This window comes from Sebastes fasciatus, chromosome 21 (assembly GCF_043250625.1).
Source record: "Sebastes fasciatus isolate fSebFas1 chromosome 21, fSebFas1.pri, whole genome shotgun sequence".
In the NCBI taxonomy this organism is placed as follows: Eukaryota; Metazoa; Chordata; class Actinopteri; order Perciformes; family Sebastidae; genus Sebastes; species Sebastes fasciatus.
The window spans coordinates 7747890-7773386 of record NC_133815.1 but is presented as its reverse complement, the minus strand read 5'-3'; the positions used below and the strand labels follow the sequence as shown (position 1 = coordinate 7773386).

At 37.8% G+C, this 25497-nt stretch overlaps 1 protein-coding gene and 1 long non-coding RNA gene across 3 annotated transcripts; one reads left to right on the top strand and one right to left on the bottom strand.

Annotated features, from left to right (window-relative positions):
- Positions 1–309: 309 nt before the first annotated feature.
- On the bottom strand, positions 310–14560 carry ankha (ANKH inorganic pyrophosphate transport regulator a). The gene is made up of 12 exons (XM_074622387.1): positions 14081–14560; positions 11254–11470; positions 10953–11071; positions 10645–10728; positions 10389–10559; positions 9030–9164; positions 8272–8364; positions 8096–8188; positions 3278–3407; positions 3041–3164; positions 2731–2830; positions 310–1213 (listed from the first exon to the last, which is right to left on the bottom strand). Exons 1-12 carry the CDS (start codon positions 14174–14176, stop codon positions 1082–1084), a joined length of 1494 nt encoding a protein of 497 aa, XP_074478488.1. The 5' UTR covers positions 14177–14560; the 3' UTR covers positions 310–1081.
- LOC141759905 (uncharacterized) lies at positions 14520–25078 on the top strand. 2 transcript variants are annotated; one of them, XR_012592227.1, is made up of 3 exons: positions 14520–14654; positions 19898–20083; positions 24358–25078. It is a non-coding gene; the product is annotated as an uncharacterized LOC141759905 (long non-coding RNA). The 2 variants fall into 2 exon arrangements; XR_012592226.1 differs by lacking the exon at positions 24358–25078 and adding an exon at positions 22299–23842.
- Positions 25079–25497: the final 419 nt, after the last annotated feature.

The following is a 25497-nucleotide window of genomic DNA, read 5'->3' as shown; positions in this document are numbered from 1 at the left end:
ATAACACGCTTTATGGTTATTTCCGTATTTTGTCACCTTCATCAAATGTGCAAAACTGGTTTGTGTTAAAGACGGGGAGGATACTTCTCTACATACTGGCTTATTTTATAGGTAGGTTATTTTCAAATTCCTATTTTTATGCATACAGCAGTGGGGTCTAGGAATGTATTTCAGGCAAAAATATGATTTGGTAATCAATGGGAACTAGTCAATCATTTCTCAAAAATCAACAATTTTTTTTTATAATTTAATGACTATTTGGGATCCCAAACAATGAGTTCCTTAAAGCCAATGTCAACAAAACAAGGGTTAATAATAAAGCAATTTATTTGCCAAATAAGAATGCCTATACAGTATATACAGTACGTACGACAGTCTGAATACTACCAGGAAAATGCTTGGCAAAACAAAGTAGATGGACTCCCAGACTGCATGGAAAGTGAACAATCATAACTGTATTCTGTAACACACGCAATGATATAACGAGGGATTCCTGACCCCTCTGGGCAATTAAATATACACATTGCATTACCTATAGAAAACAACAATAATCTGTACACCGTTGTATGTAAAATACGATTGCACAACCCAACAAGTCCCATAACATGTCTATATTTGAATTCAAGCAAGGCCCTTGCCGCTTAGTCTTGATAAAATAACATAAAATAATGAACTCTGTATTTTTGGCAACTCCACTAGCACTCGACAAGACGTTTTTTCATCCTCGCTGCTGAGGAGGAAGAGTTCTCCCGCGTCGTTTTCCCTTGTTTACCAGTAAACATGATGGTTGTTAATACACCGGCTTGATGTGATGATGCAAAAACTATGAGAACTGAAGAAAAGGTCGGAAGACATCACGGTATTTACACTGATGGATGAACACTTGGAGGTGCATGGCTTTCTTTACAGTGTGCGTTTTTTTTAGTGGTGTGTGGTCGTCACTCTTATTCAAAGTCTGTCGGGGAGAACCTCTGAAACCAAACAATACTCGGGTCCTCTCTCTCTCCTCTCCAGCACTGTAACACTCCTCTTCAGCAAAGTCCCACATGGAGTGTCGGCTTCACCAGTTCGCTTCACCAGTTCACTCCTCCTGCTCCTCCTCCTCCTCCTGGAGCTCCTCGATGGCGTCCATCTGCGTCCTGGAGCACACCTCGCTCATCGGGGCGGCGTCCTCGCCCTCCACCACCAGCTCACTGGACATCTCGTTGTTTTTCTGCAGAAACGGCAAGAAAGAAATCCTTAAAAGATTGCCTGAATCTACAGTTTAACTGGTTGAGTAATCCAGTCCTCACATGAACATGATAGTATAAAGAGCATGCAGAGCCTCCTGAAACCAATAACATCATATGCTTCTGGTTATCTGCACTAACTAATTACAAACTGGAAACACAAATTGGAATATTAGAAGAGTCGTATGTGAGGACAGTAGGCTCTTTCTGAAAAAGGTTAAGTGGGAGCATAACCTTTATGATCTGAACAGTCACGTGTTTCTAAGTGGGAGCATAGAAACACGTGACTGTTCAGATCATAAATGGAGTATATTGTTCTGCATCATGTGCAATTCTCCCGTCAATGAGGGAGTAATATGTGTCAGTATGGAAGTACAGATATGAAGGATGTTTGAATCACTCTTGGTATTACAGGAATAGTTCAACATAATACATTTTATTGCTGCAAGTTAGATGAGAAGATCCATAAGATATCTGTCCGTTAAATATGAAGCTACAACCAGCAGCCAGTTAGCTTAGCACAAAGACTGGAAACAAGTGGAAGCAGCTAGCATGGCTCGGTCCAAAGGTAACAACAGTTTCTTTCTTTAAAAGGAATAAAGTAAAGCTGTTGCCAACAACACTCTATTTTAAAAGATATCTTGGACTTCAAACTACTGTTCTTTAATATAACCCTGTAATAAATAAAATAATGACAGATGCTTTAACAGGATGCTTCCTGTAAGAAGGTCATTTTTACTTATTGAGCACAATTATTAGGGAAGATGAGAAAAAAACTGATTGTCCTGATTTAGCTTTGTAGCTGTATCGCCACTAATTTCTTTAACGCATTAATGCAAATTGTGATTTTTAGGTTGTAGCGGGCTCTGATTTAAAGCTAGAGTGAAGATACTGGCATCATATGAAACAAGAAAACCTAGCTTGTTGCAAAGGAAGTTAAATAACGCTCCAAATTTTTGCGAGGAAAAACTGTCATTGCCATTTTCAAAAGGGGTCCCTTGACCTCTGACCTCATGATTTGTGAATGAAAATGGGTTCTATGGGTACCCACGAGTCTCCCCTTTACAGACATGCCCACTTTATGATAATCACATGCAGTTTGGGGCAAGTCATAGTCAGCAAGTCAGCACACTGACAACTGTTGTTGCCTGTTGGGATGCAGTTTGCCATGTTATGATTTGAGCATATTGTTTATGCTAAATGCAGTACCTGTGAGGGTTTAATTGATTTCCAATAATAAATATATACATACATTTGCATAAAGCAGCATATTGACCCACTCCCATGTTGATAAGAGTATTAAATACTTGACAAATCTCCCTTTAAGGTACATTTTGAACAGATAAAAAATGTGCAATTCATTTGTGATCAGTTACTTCCATATTCAAACTAAATACAATGCTCATAATAAGTGAGCGACATGCTGATGGGATTTGCAGAAAGCAACAGAATAAGGTGTGCACTCTCATGTTTGCAATGACCTCAACGCAGGTGTTCTCACCTGTTGTCGATAAACATAGCACGCTGCTATGGCAACCATTGTCGACTCTCCTATGAAACCGGCCAGGAGGGAACCAACCCCGAGCGTGGCCCCGTGAACCCTGAAATACAAAGGATCATAATGACGCATTATTTTACAAGTAAGGAAGTGAATCATCCTTCTGTTCCTGTTTCCAGGAGTAAAAAAGGAATCAGAATATAAAAACATTCTACCAGAATAACCCACCATACTGTGTGAAATGGCACAGTAAGCCTGAGTCACAGTGCTGACCTCTGTGACCCTGACACTGTTCTCTGAAGTGTTGACTTACCCCATATAAGGCAGCACAACTAGACTGGTGATGAGGACAATGATGCGGAGAACCGAGCTGGGGGCCAGCACAAAGGTCTTTTTCAGGGTCATGAGCCATCCAGTCAAATGAGCCCGAACAGTCACTGAAAACAGACACAAAGTGGAAACATCACCCCACTGGTCCGAGCTACGCCTCGACTAAACCCGCAGCAGGAAGGAAAAAGCAGCTTGAAAAACATCTAATGGAGTGTCTTACCTGGCAGCGGAAAGAAGGAGAAGATTCGTAGCGGGACCACACAAAGCTCAGCGAAAGCGAACTCCACCCCGATGATATCAACCAGGATCTTCTCTGATATGTGCGGAGTCCAAAACATCACGAAGCAAAGCTGGACACAGAAATGAACAAAAGCAAATTAATTTCTGCGTTCGCTGCACCACAATAGAGTCGCCCGGCGCGCCTCATTAGATTTCATTAGTTCATTAACTCAAGGGGGTATCAGATTGAATGTGGGAGCTTTGAAGCTCACATAAAACAAGCGAGCGAACAAACACACGACAGACAATGTTATTGTTTCTGGAAGCAGTCGCCGAGGCACGTGCAACATTATGCCAAAGCATCTCAGAGCTGTTACCGTATTATAAGCACGTGTTAAACAGAAGTATAAACCTGTCTGATCTGAACATGAATGATACATCCATTTGTTTAAAATTGTATTAAAATCCAAACTTAGAACGAGCACCAAGGGGCCTAGAGATCCATAAAAGGTGTTTTTCCAGAATATTCATTCAAAGCAAATGCAAATCTAACAGCTATGCAAAAAACGACTTAATATTAAAAACCTCCAGACTTTCCAGCAGCTCATTTCTACCTCTTTCTCAGGCCAGTCTGTTGTCAATAAAGCTGATTTCATCCCTGTCTTTGCTGTCCAGTCACACATTATACTCACTAGCCCACTGAAACTTGGATACATCCGAAAAACATTGCTACTCCAATCATGCTTTCTGTTCTGGAGGTGAAACACGCATTTCTAATTTCCGACAAATGGAAATTCACCCAAATTATCCCCTCTATTTAAAACCGTTCCTTGTTTGAATACCACCAGCTGCGGTCAAAATCTCTTTCATTGTTATTTACTCTTCAACAGGACAGTTGTGCAGTTTTGTTGATGAGTTGGACATACTGTTGTCTTCCATCCCTGAACACTGGCTTCAGGTACCTTCCCCACAATGTTTAAGCAGACTCAGGTTACCCACGTTTAGGGCTGCACGAATATGGCCAAAATGATAACCACGATCAATATTGAGACCAAGATTATTTAGAGATTTTAGGGACAACAGAGCGCTGCTTTCACTTCCATGTTATGCTCCATTCCAACTGTCAAAAACTCTAAATGTTATCCTTTTCCCTCTCTAATATCTATTTTATATAGCTGTGAAAACATCTCATTCAAACAGCTGCATTTATTCAAGATTTTCGCCAAAAACTACAATTTACAAGATTACATTTGAACGCATCATGATAGAGTTATTATTTACCATTGTCCAATGTTAATTTTTACTGAGTAGAGCTTGAACGCACCATAATGTGCTAGCAGTGAGCAGCATCATGGAACTAAATTACAAAATAATAAGAGTCTGATTAAGTTATTTGTACCAAATGGGTTTAGGGTTGTTCCTCCACGGCTTATTTTGGACTTGCAGTTGTGACAAATTGCGAGCTTTATGTCTTCTTCACTCACACTGAAGAACTTCCACGCAGACGACATGTTGTGTGTTTGCCGTCGTAAATGTTTTGGTTTATTTAACGTGTCTCCATGATTTCATACATATTTTGTTCTTTTCTTCGTGAATTTTCAGTACAAAGTAGTACAAAAGTTAACATCGCTAATTCTTCCCGCCCGTTGTCTGCCATGTTTGTTTACACTAAAGTCACATTTGATCGCGAGAGATTTCGCGAGATTTCCGGTTTGGAGAATCAGGAACTTTGTTGTTCATGAATGTCATCTGTTAGTGAAAAAAAACTGTTAAATTTAACCTAACACGTCGTTATGTGTGGGGTCTCTCACATTTTCTAGTGAGGGCCAGCCTTAAGACGAAATTGGATTATACCTCATTTGTACGTCACTTTAGACAAAAGTGTCTGCCAAATGAATAAATGTTAAATTGTCTTATGCTGCTGACAATATTCTGAATACACTGAAGCACATATCTCCCAGACTAATGCCATAAACCTTTCACCATCTCACTCTCTCTGCTTAGAGAATTTAACATGGAGTAGGAAATGATGAATTGAGCAAAAGCCTTTGATGTGGTTTTCTGGTTTTTGATCCCCTGAACCAAAATATAGGAAAAGATTACCTGTACCTGATGATATCATTTGCTATCGCCTTACCGACTATCATTACTTTAGCGAGATGGAGGCCCATAACTAATTTGTTTGGCTCAAGCGAAACCGCCGTCTCCCCCTGACTCAGCTGTGGTTTGTCTAAACAAGGTGAGACATCCACGCTCGCTGCCTCGACAGTCTGTTTTCATAAAGTTGCAGAACGGTTCGTTCTCAAATACCCGTTTGTCTGCCTCCATGTGCGATCAGAACAAGCCCCGGCATGAGAGCTGTCAGATTGTGTTTTCAACCCACACACCCCCACACCCACACCCCCGCACACGCACACGTTTACAGCTCTGGAATCCCACATCTGGAGTGCAACCCTCCTCCCCCTCCTCCTCCTCCTCCTCCTCCTCCTCCTCCTCCTCCGCCTCCTCCTCCGCCTCCTCCTCCCCCTCAAAGACCCAACCTTGGCCACAAACTTCCTGTTTTTCTTATTCGGGCTGTTATGCCAACTAACTGGGGCAAAGGTTCCTTTTTTACTTAACCTTGATTCACTTCGCAAATATGATCGGAGCGCCTGGATCATGCAGTGGCATAATTATGCAACATTTTGCTGAAAAACAAAATCACAGAGCAGCAGCAGCAGCAGCAGCAGCAGCAGTAGCAGCAGCAGCGTACATACTGTAGTGTGACTGCAGTGCTCATTACTAAGCAGAAAAAGTACACCTGCGAGGGGCTTTAGGAAAGTGTTAACTGATATGTTTTACGTGAATGCCTATTTTAATAAGCTCGTAAAGCTTGGGTGGGAGTGTTGAGGGTGAAACAAAAGGCCCTTAGCCTCTTCACAAATTCCACCCTAATGTGTCTCCCTCTCTCTGCAACCTGAAACCACAACAGGGCGGCAAAGGAAAAGTACATTCAGTACGCCTGCCACTAAGCTGTGAACCCCCATCACTCTGAGCATCAGTGCACCAGCATAATTAACTTAGGACCGTTTTAAGTTTAGCCTTGACTCTGAGAAAGCAAGTCAAGTTCAGAGATTATTTAGTGGAGCAACTTTGACAGAAGTACATTTGGCAAAGCTCTGCAGGAACTGTGTCACAACATGTTTCTGCAGGCACTGAACTAGTTTTGTCAGTCCTGGAAGTGAACCCTGACCGTACAGTACAGTGTCTCTCAATCTGTGGTGCAGCAGGATTAGAAAAAGGTAAACATAGCAGAGATGTTTTGGGGAAAACATTCTGCCCGTTGGAGATGTGTTTTTATCAGCATGGGCAGAAATAGATTTTACGACCCCAGAGAACAAGCCATAATACATATATTTTCAACAAGTTGTTGAAAATACATGGTTAAGCGGTATAATCAGGTATTTCTAATGTATTTTTGAAAGAACTTGCTTTGCATATGAGGTAGTTGTAGGACGCCATGGTAGGAAAACTGACACCAACTGTAGGAGAGGTCAAATCTCAATGAAGGACACCACAGACTGTAAACAAATACTCTACAAGTGTATAACTGCCTATTATGAAAGTGAATAGTGGAACTCCATGCTGGCTGTATCAACTACCAGGGAGGGTCCATATGCTTGAATAACTGTGTGTCTACATTACAGCAATGACTGAAAGGAAACTGGATGACTTCAGTAAACCTTCAGCAACATTTTAATGCATTGTTTAGATAATAAACTGTCAGAATAGTCAACATTTTCTCTATAATTTATAATGATATGACAAAGAGAAAAGATGCAAATCCTCACATCTGAGAAGGTCGAGCCAAACGCCTAATCAGTCATCAACCATCTAACACCAAATATCCGCTGCTGCCGTTATAGATTATAATTTACAGCCTTCAATGCACATTTTTGCACATTTGTAGATTATACTTTATAGTCTCTAATGCACACTTTTAGGTTATAATGTACAGTCTTTAATGCACATTTTTTAGATTATAATTTACAGTTTTTAAAGCACATTTTTTATACTTTAGTCTTTATTGTACACTTTTAGATAATAATGCACAGTCCTTAATGCATATTTTTAGATTATAATGTAGTCTTTAATGCATATTTTTTATATTATAATTTAGTCTTTAATGCACATTTTTTATACTTTAGGCTTTATTGTACATTTTTAGATTATAATTTACAGTCTTTAATTCAGTTTTGTGTAATATGCACATATCATCTGTCACTGTATGTACATATTGTACTATGTCCACACCTGTCACTGTAAATATAAATCCTACACACTGTACATACAGTATATAGATATATATAGTATCTTCACATGTACATACTGTACATAATCACCAGTCCATGTATATCTAGCCAGTTTTTATTTCTTTGCACTATTTGTATTGTTTAAAACTTCCAGAACACTTGACTTGTATATAGACATTTTATTTTTATTTTTGTATTATTTTTGGTGACTGTTGTTCCTAGCTGTTATTTATATTCTGTGTAAGTTCATTGAGAGAGCTGCATAAAAATCAAGAGTCAAAATGTATAAACAATAAAAATGTTTGGCAGGTTTTTTTTAATTGTTGCAGATTCATTTTCCGTCATTTGATTAATTGTTTCACCTCTAAACCGCATTCATTTTTCCTCAAAAATTCCAGCCAGACGTTCAGGATTGTTTCCACACACAGAGCATAAAAACCAACTGCTAACCACACCTTCTTTCTGAGATAACTCCTGCCATATTCTGAGAGTAAAAGTAAGCGCCTGAAAAAAGAAGCTCATCTTACCGTGAGTGACAGAGCCAGACAGCAAGATGTAAACTTTTTAATATGTGTCTTGGTGACGGGGGTGCCAGCGTTCAGCTTGTTGCTGGGATTGTTCTGTTGATGAGAAATGAGAAATATTAGTGGCGTAAACTTGTTCCCACTGCAGCAAACGCTAGTAATGTAGGAGTGTGGATTACCTTGTCGAAGGCGGGGTACACTGCTCTCAGCTCAGTTAACCAACCGTAGGGCATGTGACCTACGGGGTATGTGGCCGTGAGGACAGCCACCGCCTGGAACCACAAAGCAATAAGTCACCAGCACGCCACCACTTTAATGTCGAAAATACCATCGTTAAATTAATGACAGCTGTCCAACAATAGCAGGCATGGAAGCAACACGTGCGTCTCTCACTTTCCCAGCGGCGTGTGGCTTTTTTTTCTCTCACAAGTTTACGATTGGATAACAGCCTGGAGCTCGTCATTGTGCCCCGAACAACAACAACGGGCAGTGTCAGGCTTTACGCAGGAACAGTAGCGCCATGTAGGAATGTTTTCACTCAGTGTAATCATGCCCTGAGTTCCACATGAACATGGTGAATCACCCAAACCACTGGCAGCCAGTGTTGTCAATGATTTCCAGTTGGTTCTGGTAAACAGCTTTGTATTGTCTCTAGTAGTTTAGGGTCTCTGTGAGCCAGAAAGCTCCAGAGGGAGTTTGTTAGCATCTGGCTTTTCATCTGCAATAACTTGAGGGAAAGCTGTAAAGTCCCTCGTACTGATGTCGAACCAACAGCCTATAATTATACTACTATTACTATCAAGTCATTTCTGTCAGCTTTATAAATAACATCCAGATTAAATGTAAAAAAAAAAAAAAAGAGTTGGTCACTTTAACAAATTGCAGGAAAATGCTTTCTAGAAGGAGAGTTCAGATACGTTTAGTGAATTTAAATTACCTCTGTGGCATCAGCGGTCCCCTTGAGGTCGCGAGACACAAAGAGGTTGACGATGGGTCGGCTGATGCGCTGAGTGGCCAGGATGAGGGCCAGGGGCCACCAGAAACTCAGCATCTTCTTGATAGTGGCATCGCCCTGCAGGGAGCAAAGACATATCCCAGAAAATAAATCACTCTTGTTTTAGAAAAATCCTTATTTTATCATTACAAAATTCAACTAACTCCATCATCCTTTGAGTTCAGGTAAAAAGGTCAATACACTTTTTATTTTTCTCCTTTAACAAAAACTAAAAATTTGAACAATAAAAATTAGGGCTGGAACACATCTATTTCCCGATTCAATACTATCAGGATACTTCGGTGCCAATTCAACATGTATTGCGATTTTTAAGTATTGTGATTCAATATTACGATTTATTGCACTAGACCATGGGAAAAAAGTTTAATCAAACACTTCTAGGGGCTTTTACTTTGGAAAATATTTAATTTAATACAGTAAAATGTTTGATTTTCAGCATGTATGTAGACAGAGATGTCCTGAAGTCAAATACATCGTCTTGTTAGGCATTATTTATTAATTATTTTTCCAGCAACCCAAAAATCAAAGAATAAAGACATTTCCCTCACAAATTAGTAGTTTCTTTTTAGTTTATAAGGGACATGTAATGTTTTATACTTTCGGTGAATATAATCCAATCAGTCTTATTTCCACATATGTATTTTCTATATACAGTTCCATTTGTTAACACATTATTTTGAAAAACGGACGTAGTCACGCGTGTATACTTCCGCTAACTTTGCCAAGTCCATCGCTAGCTCACGTTAGCTCCGTTCTCTTTATACATCCATGGTCAGCTCCATCGGGGCAGTTTGAGTGCATTAAACATAAATGTCAGTATATTGGTGCTCTACAGTTGTAGCGTCGGCCCATTTGAACACGGAGAAGAGAGTGACGTCTGGCTTGACTGCATGTTACCGCAATGCGATAACTTTTCATGTCTATGACAGAGTTAGCATGCAGCTTTAGCCACGATGTCTAGCTCTGCTTTTCCTGGTGATGTGTGAAACCCAAAGTGTTTCCATACTTTACTGTATGTGTAGTGTTTACCACTTTGGATTTAATTGGTCGTTTTCAGCTCACTGCGGCCCGCTGCGGTTTGTTTTGGTGACGTATACGGAACGGATATGACGTCACGTTACTCAGACTACAACAATAAAAGCGGTAACTTCCTTCTACCTCTGCATAAACTCAAATGAAGCAAATATATCGATTCTGGCAATAAAGAAATCAATTGCAAAATTGCGATATATTAGTGAATACATTTTTTCCCCCCACCCCTAACAAAAAGGCAGCACTTACGCCCACATCCAGTCCGCTAGAGTCCGGGATGTTGTCGTGAATGTTACAGTAGTAACCCAGACCGACGATGCTGAAGCGGACCAAGGCACCCATATACAGGGAGAGGATGGGGATGAGTAGAGGCTCCACACACTCCAGGTTACTGTGGAGCAGAATGGCCACAAACACAATCTGCAGGAAATAAGAACAGCGACGATTAATATTGACCAACTAACTGACTTTTCTGCATTAAATTAAAAATACTAGATCTCGTTACCTGGGCCACAACATCAGAGATGGAGGCTGAGCCTACTATGACGCTGTACTTGTGCTTGAGAAGTATCCCTGCATGGATCCACGCCTTCAAAAACAGAACAATGGGCAGCGTTATCCCAAAACAAATGCTCTATTTTGGACATTTTCTCAACCACAGCTGGATGACAAGGCTATAGAGAGTTTAAAGCAGCAAACATTATCACTTTAAACCAGCATGGATGGAGGATTAAAAACCAGCTATTTCTAGGTCAGGTGTGTTCAAATCTACTACTATACTGTGGAATAATCCTTCTATACTGTGCCACTCACCATTGCATCCAATAAAGGGAATGCAGCCAGGTATAAGAAAGCCTTTCTTGTCTTGCGCCCCACAGATTCATCCACATGGTGGAGCTTATTAATGATGTAGTATCCTAAATCTGTGTAAGCTACAGAGAAAAAAAGAGGAAGTGAGTAGAGGTTATCTGTTTTGAGCAGCAGCAGAATGTGATCTTCCCCAGAATGACAGTAATGAAAAAGAAGGTTTGCCACAAAACACCAAAAAACGTCTGCATTTAAGCGCAGCATGTCATCCCACGTGTGCACAAACAACCCCCTTTAAAACACACACCTATCAAGATGTGAAGGATGAAGGCGATGGCTCCGGCCGTCACCATGCATAACACCGCCTTCCTCCGGTCCCTCCTGCTGTTGACAAACACCAAACCCACATTTTTGAAGTCGCTCATGGGTCCGGTGAAGAATTTCATCAGGGAGTAGGCCAGGCCGTAGCTGGCCAGCATTTCGATCGCATCCTCTTTGACTGTGGCTATGCCCCTGTTGAGGGCCTGGAAAAGAGATCACGGAGAGGGTTAAGGTGTCAGGTGGAATGAGAGAGAGGGGTTAGAGAAGTTCAGTATGGCAGCGTGACCAGCCCACATGACCATGACTTAAAGGTCCCATATTGTAAAAAGTGAGATTTACATGTCTTTTATATTATAAAATAGGTTTAAGTGATATATAAATACTGTGAAAGTACCAAAACAGGCCAGATAATAATGCATACAGTGCACTTTCATAGACTAAGCTACTGGAGTTACCCTGCACTATACTCATTTTTAACAGTCTCTTCTGCACTATAGTCACTTTTTTAATAGTCCTGTATCACAGCTGTTACCCTGCACTATATTCAGTTTTAACAGTTTTCTTTATCTCCTTGTATATTTTTTTGTACTTTGTACTTTGCACTACTTACTTTTTTATTGCCTTTTTACTAACATGTGTTGCACTATGGAACTGTGATGCTGGAAACTTGAATTTCCCTCGGGATCAATAAAGTTACTATCCATCCATCCATCCATCCATCCATCCATCCATCCATCTATCTATCTATCTATCTATCCATCCATCCATCCATCCATCCATCTATCTATCTAAAACACTCAACCCACGGAGAAATACACACAGTCCATTTTCAGAAACTGTGCGTTTGAAAAAAGCCGTTAGGATTTCTGTCCCTTTGTGATGTCACAAATCTACAATATTTAGACCATTTCACAGTTTTAAACATAAACATACTAACTGTGTCCCAGTTTATTTCCTGGTTGCAGTGTATGTGAATGACATCAGGTGACAGGATGTAAACATGGACCCCAAGCTGTTTCCTAGCAACGCAATCCCGTTGCCATTCCGTTGAAATGCGCTAAAACGGAGCATTACAGACAGAGCGTGAAAACAGGTATAAACAGACAGACAGTATGAGGAAAATAATGTGTTTTTTGAACATTTAAAGGGACTGTTTGTAACTTCTTACATGTATAAATTACCCGGGTCGGTGTTCCATGCACGCTCGCCTGTGGCTACGCTGTTCAGACAAGACTCCAACACAAACTACACGGAAGCACCAAAGTTATATCTAGTGAAGCCCGTCTTGCTAACCAGTGTTGGCTGCGGTCGGAGTACGCGGGGGAGACTGTAGCTTTGGTCTCCAGAGCCGGAGTCTCTGCTGTACTCTGCTCCTCTGCTCCTCTGCCTGCCTGCCTTCACTCAGCTCGCTCCACCTCACGTGCATGCGCGCACACTACACACTGCAGAAGACTTCGTAGCTCTGAGATTATCTAGTGAATAGATATCTAGTGAATAGCGCAAATGTACAGTGGACTTTTGCGCAGAAATAAATGCTGCAGCTCCTCCAGACCAACAGAGATTTCCCGTGTCTTGTGAAGTGACGGGGCTCCGCAGAGAGAAACGTTATCGTCTCCGACCGGGGGCCAGTGTCTCCCGTTCTCTCCGGCCGCGGTCGGGAGGCTGAAGCAGGAAAAGCCAACACTAGGATCCGCAGTGATTCATGGAGAAACCTTCGTCTGGTCAGCTAACATTACTGCCAAGCAGGTGAAATACAGAGTGATATTGTGGTTTTAGCTGACGTGTGTCGCCTCACTGTTTTGAGCGATGCTCGTTCATGTCTATGTAGAGCGAGCACAAGCGCGAGCAACAGGACGCTGACTTCCGTTGACTTAGCGGCCACAGGTGTCGCTGTTAACAAGCATTTCTGATTCTTACAAACAGCCCCTTTAAAGCATGTAAACATGTTCTAGTAGAAACCAAAAAATACAAGCATGAACCTGAAGCATGAGATGTCTCCTTTAACTTTATCTCTATAACCAGATGGCACTCCACAACCAGCCTTGCATTGAATAATGTGCTTTACAGTCACAATAAAAAATAGACCTTTGATGTGCACAATCATAATGTCTGGACGGGAAACACTCATGGTATCCATTCACATACTTCCCCCTTTTTTTGCAGGACAGTGTGTGCTATATTTAAACCAGCTAAACAGAGACATTACATAAGCTTAATCCTAACATCTACCCAGCCACAATGTGTGTTCCTTTTAACTCTCGCACTATCCTCTGGTTGAGAGAGAGGACAGGAAATGGGACTGAAAGGATCCACCATGATATCCATAAACAAGGCCTCTTTAAATTCAGATTTTCCTGATTATTAAAATATAAAATCATGCCAAACCCAGCCCCAATGTGTGTCTTTTTAACTCTATCTGTTCTGGTGTCTCTCTGGTAGGAAATGGGACTTATATATGAAAGGAAATATACATGATCCATAAACAAGGCCTTTAAATTCTGATTTACTGATTATTTTCTGCATATAAAATGTCAAATCATGCTTGTTTTGTTTAGGGAGAGGCTTGATAATAAGATATAAAACCCGCAGTAGCTCAATGACAGTGACAGAAGTGATAAAAACAGAATAAACAAGAGGCCTTTTACCTCCTTAAATAATGTATATATACTGGCTGTCTTCACTAGCTAGCTAACACAAGCCAACCGTCGCCAACCGTCGCCAACTGACAAACATTTAAAAATATTTTAAAAACAGCCGTTAACAGCGCGAGCAAAACAGCCGTTAATACTGAGAGCATAAAAGCCGTTAGTTACCTGTTCGCCGAGGTCGATGGCAACGTTGGTGATCGCCAGAGGCACCAGAAAGCGGATGAGAGGCCAGTAAGGAGTGAGAGATGGAAACTCCACCATAGTACAAGCCGGGAGGACAGAGCGAGGGGCATCTGCCTCGGTCTTGATTGATTAAAAAGGAAAATTACAGGCGAAAAAGGGGAGAAAAAGGGAGGTTATAAGCGTCTGGAGCGCTTCACAATGCGTCGATGCTGCTGCTGCTGAACGGAGGCGAAGGTCAACGGAAATCTCACACAGGCGCATCTTCCTCGCAAATCATCATCACAAAAAGGGGGTGGGGGTGGGGGGAGACGCAAGCGGACATAAAAAAAAAACAGCGCCGAATTTGAGAGAGGAAGCGTCTCAAGGTTTCTGTCGGGTCAGATTTTGGATAAAAGCGAGAATTGGATTAGTTTAGCTCCGTTTTTTTGACTGCGCCGCATTTGACTGCGCTCCGGTTGTTGTCGACCTTCTCCCCGAGGCTGGAACACAACTGCTGCCCGCACGTGGGGCCAGGCATCCCGGCCGTGACATCATCAAGCAAGTCTAAACCTGGCTGGTATTATTATCACAGCCTGCTAACACACACACACACATGACTGCATTAATGTGTGTTTACATTAGAGCAGGAGCAGAGAAACTGTGTTTTTCTGAGTACGAATTGCTTCAGCTGGCATGTAATGGTGGATAAGCTAATTATTTTTTGGACAAATAAATTCTGTACGTACAATGCACTAAATATGGTAAAATTTGAATGGAGTCTGGTACAAAGATGGTCAGCTGGATTTAATGGACCTAAATGTTACAAATATATCTTAACAATAACAGGAGAATAGTTTGATCTCATACAAGTCGTTTTTTGTTTACATCCTGTGAGGACAGAAAGTATATGTAGAATAAACAAATAAATGGTATGATATGGCAATATCTAGTGAAATACTGACCCCTGGTGGAAAAAGCTAATTAGTTCCAAGACATGTCTACTTTTATTTATTTTAATGTTTTTTAACAGGAGCATAGAAATATAGTGCTGTTCTGAGTACGAATTGCTTCAGCTGGTATATAGCGGTGGATAAGCAAATATTTTCTTGGAATATTTTTTTCTGTATGTACAAGGCACTAAATATGGGAAAATTTGAATGGAGTCTGGTACAAAGATGGTCAGCTGGATTTACATGGTGATAAACCCCCATGGAGAGGAGAATAGTTTGATCCCATACAAGTTGTTTTATGTTTACATCCTGTGAGGAGAGAAAGCATATGTAGAATAAACAAATAAACCTTGATATGGCAATATTTAGTGAAATACTGACCCCTGGTGGACAAAGCAGATTAGTTCCAAGACATGTCTACATTTATTTATTTTTAATGTTTTTTAACAACACATCACATTTGTTTTTGTTGTTTATTTGCATTTAAAAAAAATATATTCTATTTTAAGAAATTATATAGTTATTTGTTCTGAATGCGTATTGCTTCAGCTGGCATGTGATGGTGGATAAGAAAATAATTTTTTTTCTGTATGTACAAGGCACTAAATATGGGAAAATTTGACTGGAGTCTGGTGCAAAGATGTTCAGCTGGATTTACATGGTGATAACCCCATACACCTAAATGTTACAAATATATCTTAGAATAGTTTGATCCCATACAAGTTGTTTTATGTTTACATAAAAAAAGGACAGAAATTATATGTAGAATAAACAAATAAACCATGATATGGCAATATCTAGTGAAATACTGACCCTGGTGGACAAAGCAAGACGAATTAGTTCCAAGACATGTCTACTTTTATTTATTTTATTGTTTTTTAGCAACACATTTGTTTTTGTTTTTATTTGCATTTTTTAAAAAATTATTATATTTTAAGAAATTATATAGTTACAGCGCATACGACAAAATAGAATAAAATAAAAAATAAGATAGAATAAACCTGGCTGTTATTATTATTATTATTATTATTATTATTATATCAGCCTGCACACACACAGGACTGCATAATGTGTGTTTACATTAGAGCAGGGGCATAGAAACACTGTTGTTTTGAGTACGAATTGTCTCAGCTGGTATATAGTGGTGGATAAGCAAATAGTTTTGGGGAATATTTTTTTCTGTGCGTACATGGCACTAAATATGGGAAAATTTGACTGGAATCTGGTGCAAAGATGAGTCAGCTGGATTAACATGGTGATAAACCCCCCATACACCTAAATGTTACAAATATATCTTAGAATAGTTTGATTCCATACAAGTTTTTTTATGTTTACATCCCTTGGGGACAGACATTATATGTATAATAAACAAATAAACCCTGATATGGCAATATTTAATAAAATACTGACCCCTGGTGGACAAAGCAAATTAGTTCCAAGACATGTCTACTTTTATTTATTTTAATATTTTTTTTAACAACACATCACATTTGTTTTTGTTTTTTATTTGCATTTTTAAAAATTGTATTATTTTTTAAGAAATTCTATAGTTACAGAGCATATGACAAAATAGAATAGAATAAAATAAGATATAATAAAATAATAATCAATGAAACAGAAGAAAAACATAATAATATTAATAATGATAATAATAATAATAACACAATATTTGAGAAAAAGTCAACAAAAATGTAGATAAGCATGCACATCAGTTGCAGTTAACTGATAAAATGTAAATTTTAAGAATTCATTTATTTTATGGGCTGAAAGTGTGTGTGAGATCAGAGTCTATAAAGACAAACAAAACAACCGTGTACTCTCTTAAATGGACTGAATTTTACCTTAATATATGTGTAAACTGATACATATAGTTATAGTTTTGTTTATGTCTCATAGCAAGTGAGTGTGTGTAAAATAGAAGAGCGGTTATGCCGATAGAGACAATTTGATTCTAATCAATTAATAATCCGTCATTATTTAGACTTTTTAATCAACCAGGAATGTTAACAAAGTGTTCCTTGCAAACACATGTTGGTCAAAGACAAACGTACTCATATTAATGGGGACTTGATGTACGTATGTACGCACTTGTGGTCCTGCCAGGTGTGCAAAATTTCTGCTCTTTAAAATTCCTTATATGTGAAAACTTGACAATAAACCTGATTCTGTTTCTGGTGCTTAACAGAAAAATAAAATGCTGTTTCACTCATCAGAAACTGATTTAATTGTGAAAGATATAAATTGCAGATTGCATTTATGTTGTGCAACCTTTGTTTGAGCATAGAACTTCATTTTGACCTTGGAAACAGTAGTTTGACTAAAATAATAATTAAAAAAATCTGTACTCAAGGTCAGTTTACTGCAGTAGCAGAAGTTTTCTACCTGAGAGGAATCCTAAAGAATAGTTATTTAGCCATTAATGTCAGACTTGAAATACACTGCATTCTCTGCAGTCTCCCTTTCATGCACACATAAATAATGTCTGTTTACAGTTAATATCAAGTGGAAACATGCTACTGTTGTAAGAGCTGTTTTGAATAATGTTCAGTCAAAACACAGAGTTGTTTGTGTGTGTGTTTGGCGCCTGAGGGAGCTTTTGTAGTGATTTTAACAGTTGACACAACCTTTGATAGCAGACATGCCTCTCCTCTGCAGCTCTAACTGAAGTCAGATGTTTACTAAAGAGCTTGTACCTGCAGGTTGTGTGTTAAATCCTAAAGCTACAATATAAATCCTTTTATAATGTCAGGATTTCATTACATCTAACTCAATAATAGAGGACTTTGTGGTTTTCTTTTGAAAGTCAATCATTGACTTTTACAAGCAGGTTTTTAGTGCAGCGTACATCCAACTGTGTGTACTACTGCTCATTTTGTGTTATTAAATCATGGAGCGGTGCCCAGGTATCCTCGTATAAATGTCTTTGAGTGTGTATGTTGCAACAGTCGGGGCCCCACATATATCTGTATCAATCATAATGTCATGTAGTTCAGAAGAGTTGTTTTTGTTCTTACAGTAGCCGCAGGTGGTGTCGACCCAAGATCACTGGTATTGGCATGAACGTGCTCATTTTACTATTCATGTTCCACGACTTTGAAAATCCTGTTTACAAGTTTCCCAGATTATAAAAACCATCTTGTAAAAATGTATTCTATTGTGTGTGTTTTATGGAGTAGGAAGCCGTCTTTTTCACAAGTTTGCTTTTTTCATTTGCTTTTAACATTTACTATAATGAAGACATTTTGTGTTTTACGGTGCTCTGACTTCAGGAAGCATATTTGGCTGCCAAACATTTAGCAGGCATTACAAATTATCCAGTAATTTAAGTATTGGCAGCCAGAGATTAAAAATATAGATGTTACTAAACTTTGTCAAGACCTTGCAAGGTTTTTAAGAAAATTATTAGTGTGAAATAACTTAAGAATTTCAAATGAAAACATGGTAGTATACACATTAGTTGAATCTTCAAATAAATGCTGTGCAAAACTATAAATAGTAGCCACAGTATGGTGTGATGTAATATAAGTGGGATTTATATCTGTTAATGAATGACAAATGTAGGCGAGGCAGCTTTATTTATACAGCACATTTCAAACACAGTGATAATTGATTTACGTAGTCAAAGAAAAGCATTATAATTACATAAAAAAGTAAGCAATAAAACAGAATAAAATAAACTGAGATAGAATAAAATTAGATTTTTGAAAAAATTATGAAATTAGATCAAATTAAATTAAAAAAATACTAATGGAAAACAGCAGAAATACAGTTAGAGTGCAGTAATAAGTAAGTGCAGTAGAGAAACCAGTCAATCAAAGGAACAGGAGAACAGCAGAGTTGTTAAATGTTGAGTTTATATATGTCGGTTTTCAGGTGATACAACTCGCCTTCTAGTGGAAATTTAGGGGGGCAACAGCTGTCAGCAACAGTACCTGAGAATACACCTGATTCAGTCAAACAGTTCAGTTTAAAGTACATCAACAGCTAAACCCTGAAAACTACCCACCCTCCACAAAGTGAACAGTATAACTTCGTCCTCATAAGAGATATTTTATTCAGCACCGAAGTGACCTGATGATTTGTCAAAGTCCCAATAGATTACATCCTTAAGTATGCTCTTGTGTACCCAAATAATGTGAAACACTATAAAATACTACAAATTATTTACTTTTTCATCCACCTACGTATTAAGTTTTTATTGAATGTAAAAAACTTCCTGCACAATAATCCCTTTAACGAATGTTTCTTTATTAATATATTTTTTAATGTCATCAATGGATTCCCCCTCATTTTATCCCCCATTTTTGTTCTTTGAACTTATTTATATATTATTGTTGTTGTTTGTATTTGATTTATCAATAAAGTTGGAAAACAAAAGTTGAGTAGGGGACTTTCTGCTTCTGTTACGACGTTTATGTTCGGTAACTCATGTCTCTAAAAGTGAGTTAAGTGCTACCTATATGAATGTGATCAGTTGTTTCTTAAATGATGTTGCACGACACAATAATATGCAAAAACCTTTATTTCAGTGTCATCTAATAATAAGTGAGAAATAATGTGTAGAATGAAAAACATGGCTTTTAAACACAGATCATGAGCTTCATTTCAAGGAGTGGAAACCTCCTCTTGGATTTTCCAACTTCAGGAAAAATATTCAAATTTAGCATCAAATAAAGCAGCTGATGTTGAGTTGTCACAGAAGGAGCGTATCATTGTACCTTAGTCATGTACTAAACTACAGAGAGAGAGAGAGGAACTGGCAGATGTTAGTCAAAGAATGATGATATGTGAGTAAACAATGTGGAGGTTGTCTTTCAATTTAGCAGTATATCACTCACCTGCTGATTTACTCTTCTCTCCTCCCCTTCAGCTTTGTGATGGAGGGTCATCATCTCCTGACGTCTGGCTCTGGACCCCAAATCAAAAACAAAACATCACAAATCCCGACAGGTGTCATCTTCATCCCACCAATTAACAACACAACGACTGCCCTACCTCACCACAACCTGACCTGTGCCTCTCCACAGAGCACACCTGCACCACAACTCCAGATACAGTAAGGCAGCAAAGTCCAGTGCTCTTTGTAGTAATATATTATCTATACTTGCTATTTTATCTATCATTCAGTGTAAGGGAACTATTAAGGAAACTAAAAATGGTTTTAAGTTGTTACAATACTGAGGTTTAATAGAATTTCCTATTTTTGTTATACTACATTTGAAAGTCTGCCATGACCCTGTTGACCTCTGGGAGGAGCCACCTGTGCTGTCTGGAGTTAAACGAGTCTCATGTGAACTCAATCTGCCTTCAATCAGTGCTCCTATCAGCTTGTCAGGAAGGAGGCTAAATAACTTTCCAAACTTACGCTAAATTTTGGCGAGGAAAAACTGGCATGGTCATTTTCAAAGGGGTCCCTTGACCTCTGACCTCAAGATATGTGAATGAAAATGGGTTCTATGAGTACTCATGAGTTTCCCCTTTACAAACATGCCCACAAGGGTTCAATATGGGTTAAAGGTTATCAGTCTGATAATGCCACATGTTTGTTTAGTTCCATTTATGACGAATACATGGAACTGATCTCTTATGTCATACGTCTTTCTCGGGATAATCTTGTGTAATCAATACACACCCGCCACTACAAGAGGAAGTTCATGTAAAAATAACGTTCCCATTCTAGTGAATTCCGCTGGCTCCTTCTGGTGCCTCATATATCCGATACTTGATGCCCCTACAGACTCCAGCCCTGTCCAGTTAAGTTCCACCTAAAACAACTATCATTGTTATAGAAAGCATGATAAATTCCATCCTATATATATCTATATCTATATCTATATTTATATCTATATCTATATCTCAGAAAGTATCAGGCATTTATATGGGAAACAGAATTATTTTAAGTATTAGTCACAATAAACAGGTTTACATATGCTACCATACTACCATTACTACAGTGGGCACAATAATAATTTGAGACCAATGCATGTGAGACAATAAAATGATAAATATGTAATAAAATAGAATTAAAAGCTATAATAACATTAATAGTACTAAAACAGTGTGAAGTAAAAACTAGATTAATAAAATAAATACATATAATATATGTATATACTGTATATATACAATTTATACAAATTAAATATAATAAAATAAGTGATTATGAAATTACAATAACATAAAATAAAATTATACAATTAAATACAAGAAGATAAGTGATTATTAAAATAACAATAAAATAAAATTATACAAATTAAATATAATAAAATTAGTGAATAATAAAGTAACAATAAAATAAAATGATACAAATTAAATAAAACAAGTGATTATAAAATTACAATAACATAAAATTATACAAATTAAATGCAATAAGATAAGTGATTAATAAAATTAATTATACAAATTAAATATAATAAAATAAGTGATTAATAAAGTAACAATAAAATACAATTTTACAAATTAAATATAATAAAATAAGTGATTAATAAAGTAACAATAAAATAAAATTATACAAAATAAATATAATAAAATAAGTGATTAATAAAATAACAATAAAGTATTTTAAAATTGTACAACTTAAATACAATAAAATAATAAGATAACCATTGTTAATCAAAGGCCTAGCTGAATAGGTAAGTTTTAAGTTTACATTTAAAGGTTGGGGTAAGGTGGTGTCTTGCTGCACATGTGCATGTTTAAAGACAAAATCAATGAAAATGTGACCATAAAAAAGAACAGTTGGCTGGATTCTTCCAGGTAGATAGTGGAGAATAAATGAAGTATTTATCTATAGCGACTCTCTCTTTTATTTTGACCAGATTTAGTCTTAGATTTGGCAGGAAATCTTCTTTGCACAAGTCAAATCTTAACACCCAAATGCCAAAATGTGAGTCTGTTGCTATGAACACACTGTAGGTCAGGTCCTGTAGCTGTTATACAGGCTGTGTCAATAACTGCCTGTTGTCACTGTCAATAATTAATGACACAATTAGCTCTTGAGACAGATCTGCCATGCTCTCACTGTTGACTGCTTAGTTGGCAGCCTCCATCTAAGCATCTAAGCTTAACAGCTATTGATTTCTTGCCTGATATAGCGAGGCATCGTGCTGAATGTGTCCTGACTGTATGAGACGCAGCACATCCTCTATTCATCTATATATGTGTCTGCTGACGATGTGTAAGCCTTTCAGTGTATGAATGAATTTAACATGCTGCCACGGGACTGATGCAATAAATCAGCATCCTCTCCTCCTCTTCTGTTCCATGGTACACAGAAGAGGAAACGACTGGCTTGGCGGGGCTGGTATAGTTTGCTGAATGTGCTGTATGTTTGAGGCCACAGGACGCAGGACGTTGGATTTGTGGTCAGAAATACGGGAAGTTCGGGGAGGAGGCGAAAGAAGGGCAACAGGTGGTGCTCAAAATCAGACTCATTCAGCAGTTATATATCGAAATGAGTTCAATGGAAAAAAGATAGTAGATCACGTGCTGGATATAAAGATCGATTTAAAGGAACAAAGTGTAGCATTTTGGGGGATCTATTGGCAGAAATGGAATATAATATTAATAAGTATGTTTTCATTATTGTATAATCACCTGAAAATAAGAATAGTTGTGTTTTCGTTACCTTAGAATGATACGTTTATATCTACATCGTCCTCTTTAAAGAGTCCGTCATGTTTCTACAGTAGCCCAGAACGGATAAACCAAACACTGGCTCTAGAGAGGGACATGTTTCGGTTGGTTGCAATCTGCAACCTCACCGCTAGACGCCACCAGATCCTAAACACTGCACCTTTAATAAAAAAAATAGGTAATATATATCCACTCTACACACTAAAACTATTGCAAATATTCCTTTGGCAAAATCTTCTAGTTTTTCTTACATTTCAAGGGTGAAATCTTCAGATTCTAGAGGTGTTAAATACGTCCTTTCTGTGAGAATACTTGCTTTCTCTTTGAATGTGACTTTGGTGTAATTTTCTTATTTACTGTCCCCTACACTCAATTATATCCCTCTGCAGTGAGCAGAGATTACAGGCCCTTAGAAATGATTATTTTGCACCATTACTGGAAGGTGTAATGTCATAACTCTTAACTGTTTACACCTATCAAAGAAGAAGCATTGCTTGTTAATGTTAATACACTTTTGTACTTTTGGAATATACGTGTCATCAGGAAATGAACAAAGGTACTATTCACAGTTCGGCAAACAAACATAATTAAAATTAGAAATCGTGGCATCATGTGTTTCCACATAGAGAGGAGTCTCAAAAAAAGAGATGAACAAAAATACCTTAAAAGAGACAGATGTTAGTTTGGGCCAAATTCACAATTAAATCGGTATTAAAAACGTCTGACTTTGCATGAAGTTTTGCTGTAATTTTTTCCCATTCTGTACACTATCATTAACGTGTCTTGCCGAGAAGCATTGCTTTGCATTGTGGAACTTTTTGAGGGCACTGTATATGCATAAATAACACTTGATTATAACGATGTAAAGTCAATTTAGTGCACTAGGAAGCAAATAGGGAGTGATTTGTGACTCATTGTGTTCCTCTCATGTAGAATGTGATTGTGATTAATCGATGAGTCGATCATCAGAAAATGAATCACTGACGATTTTGATTGTAGATGAATAATTAAAGTTGTTTTACAGCTTCTCAAGTGTGGGAATTTGCTGCTTTTCTGTTTTTGATTGTTTTTTCATTGAAAACTGAACATCTTGTAGTTTGGGCCTGTTGGTTGGCTGGACAAAACAATTTGAAGGGACATTTTTCATTCTTCTGTGACATTTTTTAGACTAAACAAATATTTGATTAATTGAGAATATAATCAACCGATCTTCTTATTTATTCCTTATTTAACAAGTTTATTGATACAGCATCGCTCACAGACACCAGTCGAAAAGTGATTCACAGTCAAATTAAAATAAATAAAATTAAATAGAATAATAAAATAAAATAAACATGTTTTATATAAAAGCAGCCAAATCTCCGAGTGTGAAATGTGCATCGAATTGTGTAGTTTTTGGTGCATTGTGGTTGTTTTACTGCTAAGGTGGGTCATCTCAAACAGTTTACAGTTAGCAGAACAATTTGGTTTCTGAAGTCATTTAGCCATTCAATGTTCAGAATGAATGACACTGTCAATCCACCTTAATGGCCTACTTTGATCCTTATAATATAGATTTATACAGCACTTACATTCAACTGGTGTATGACATGTTATAGCACTTTTTTTGCAATATTTATCATTCGCTAAACTGAATGGGAATCTCTGCCCTTGACATAAAATATAAATAAAACCTCTGTATGTTTCTGTGTCAATCAGAAGTGGTAGAACCAGTTCTACTGAGCACCTTCAGCCTCCACTTATCAGAGGAAGCGATGCCAGCAGCTCTCAAAGCTTCCCTCTGTGTCCCCAGACGCTCTGAAAACACAGTAACACAAGAAACATCCGGAGCCGATAAACACAATGACCACAACACATGAGTCTGGTGGTTTATGATCGCTATCCTGCACACAGCATCCTAAAGTGAGGAAAGGAGAGAAGGGAGGGAAAGGAGGAAGGAATGAGTACAGATGTTATTTCAGTTTGGGTTTTCTTTTCCAACTTCCTCTGGACTTGATAACAAGAGAAATCTCTCTTCTCTCATTTCCTATCCTCTTGTCTCCTTCTCTCTGCTCTCCTCCATTTGTTCGCTCAACTATTGATTAATTTTTTCCTCTGACGCCTCAAAAAGTGGACACTTATGTGCCAGTGAGACATTAGTGAACCACATCCCTCAGTGACACTCCTTATAATAATACTAATAATCTCAATTAGTCTTAAAGGAGTTACGAGTTAAAGGGACCAGAACTCAGAAAACAGAAATTTTAAAGAGAAATATTGTGCATTAATCTGAAATTATGTCAGTTTTTTTATGCTTCCATACATTTTTTTCTTTTTTTTTTTTTTTTCTAATGATGGAAATTGATTTTTTTTTTTAAATAGTAACATTACTAACTAACCAACTTCACTTTTGAGTTAGTAAAAATATATGATATTTAAATTAACAATCAATTCTGGTCCAAATCTGTACTAGCCTTTTTCCAGAGGAAAACTGAGTAATGTTGCAGGTATACTGCATGTGTTTTGTTTAAATGTGAGGCTATACTTGTCATTTTATATATGTTTTATATATATTATATATATATGGCCTTTATTTAAACAGGTGTTGTGGTTGAGATCAAGACCTAAAAACATACAGAATAAAACAGACATATATCTAGGGCGTAGTTTTTGTTTCAGAAGTAAATTTGTTTTTATTCTAAAGAATTTGGTTGTCATGCTTTCTATAACAATGATGCTCTACCAAAAAGAATGCAAAATATTAAAGCATAAACTCGTATAGTCACCTATAAGTTCCTTGATTTTTTTTTTTTTTTAACAACGTAAAATTCGAACTACTATTTTCAACATCTGGTCGAT

Bases quoted from the DNA above. Each gene is read 5' to 3' on its own strand.
- ankha (XM_074622387.1), bottom strand. From the start codon at position 14,176: ATGGTGGAGTTTCCATCTCTCACTCCTTACTGGCCTCTCATCCGCTTT. The intron at 11,072-11,253 runs GTGTGTGTTTTA...TTTTCTCTGTAG, and splicing joins CATCCTTCACATCTTGATAG to CTTACACAGATTTAGGATAC. The intron at 1,214-2,730 runs GTGAGAACACCT...CCGTTTCTGCAG, and splicing joins GCTATGTTTATCGACAACAG to AAAAACAACGAGATGTCCAG.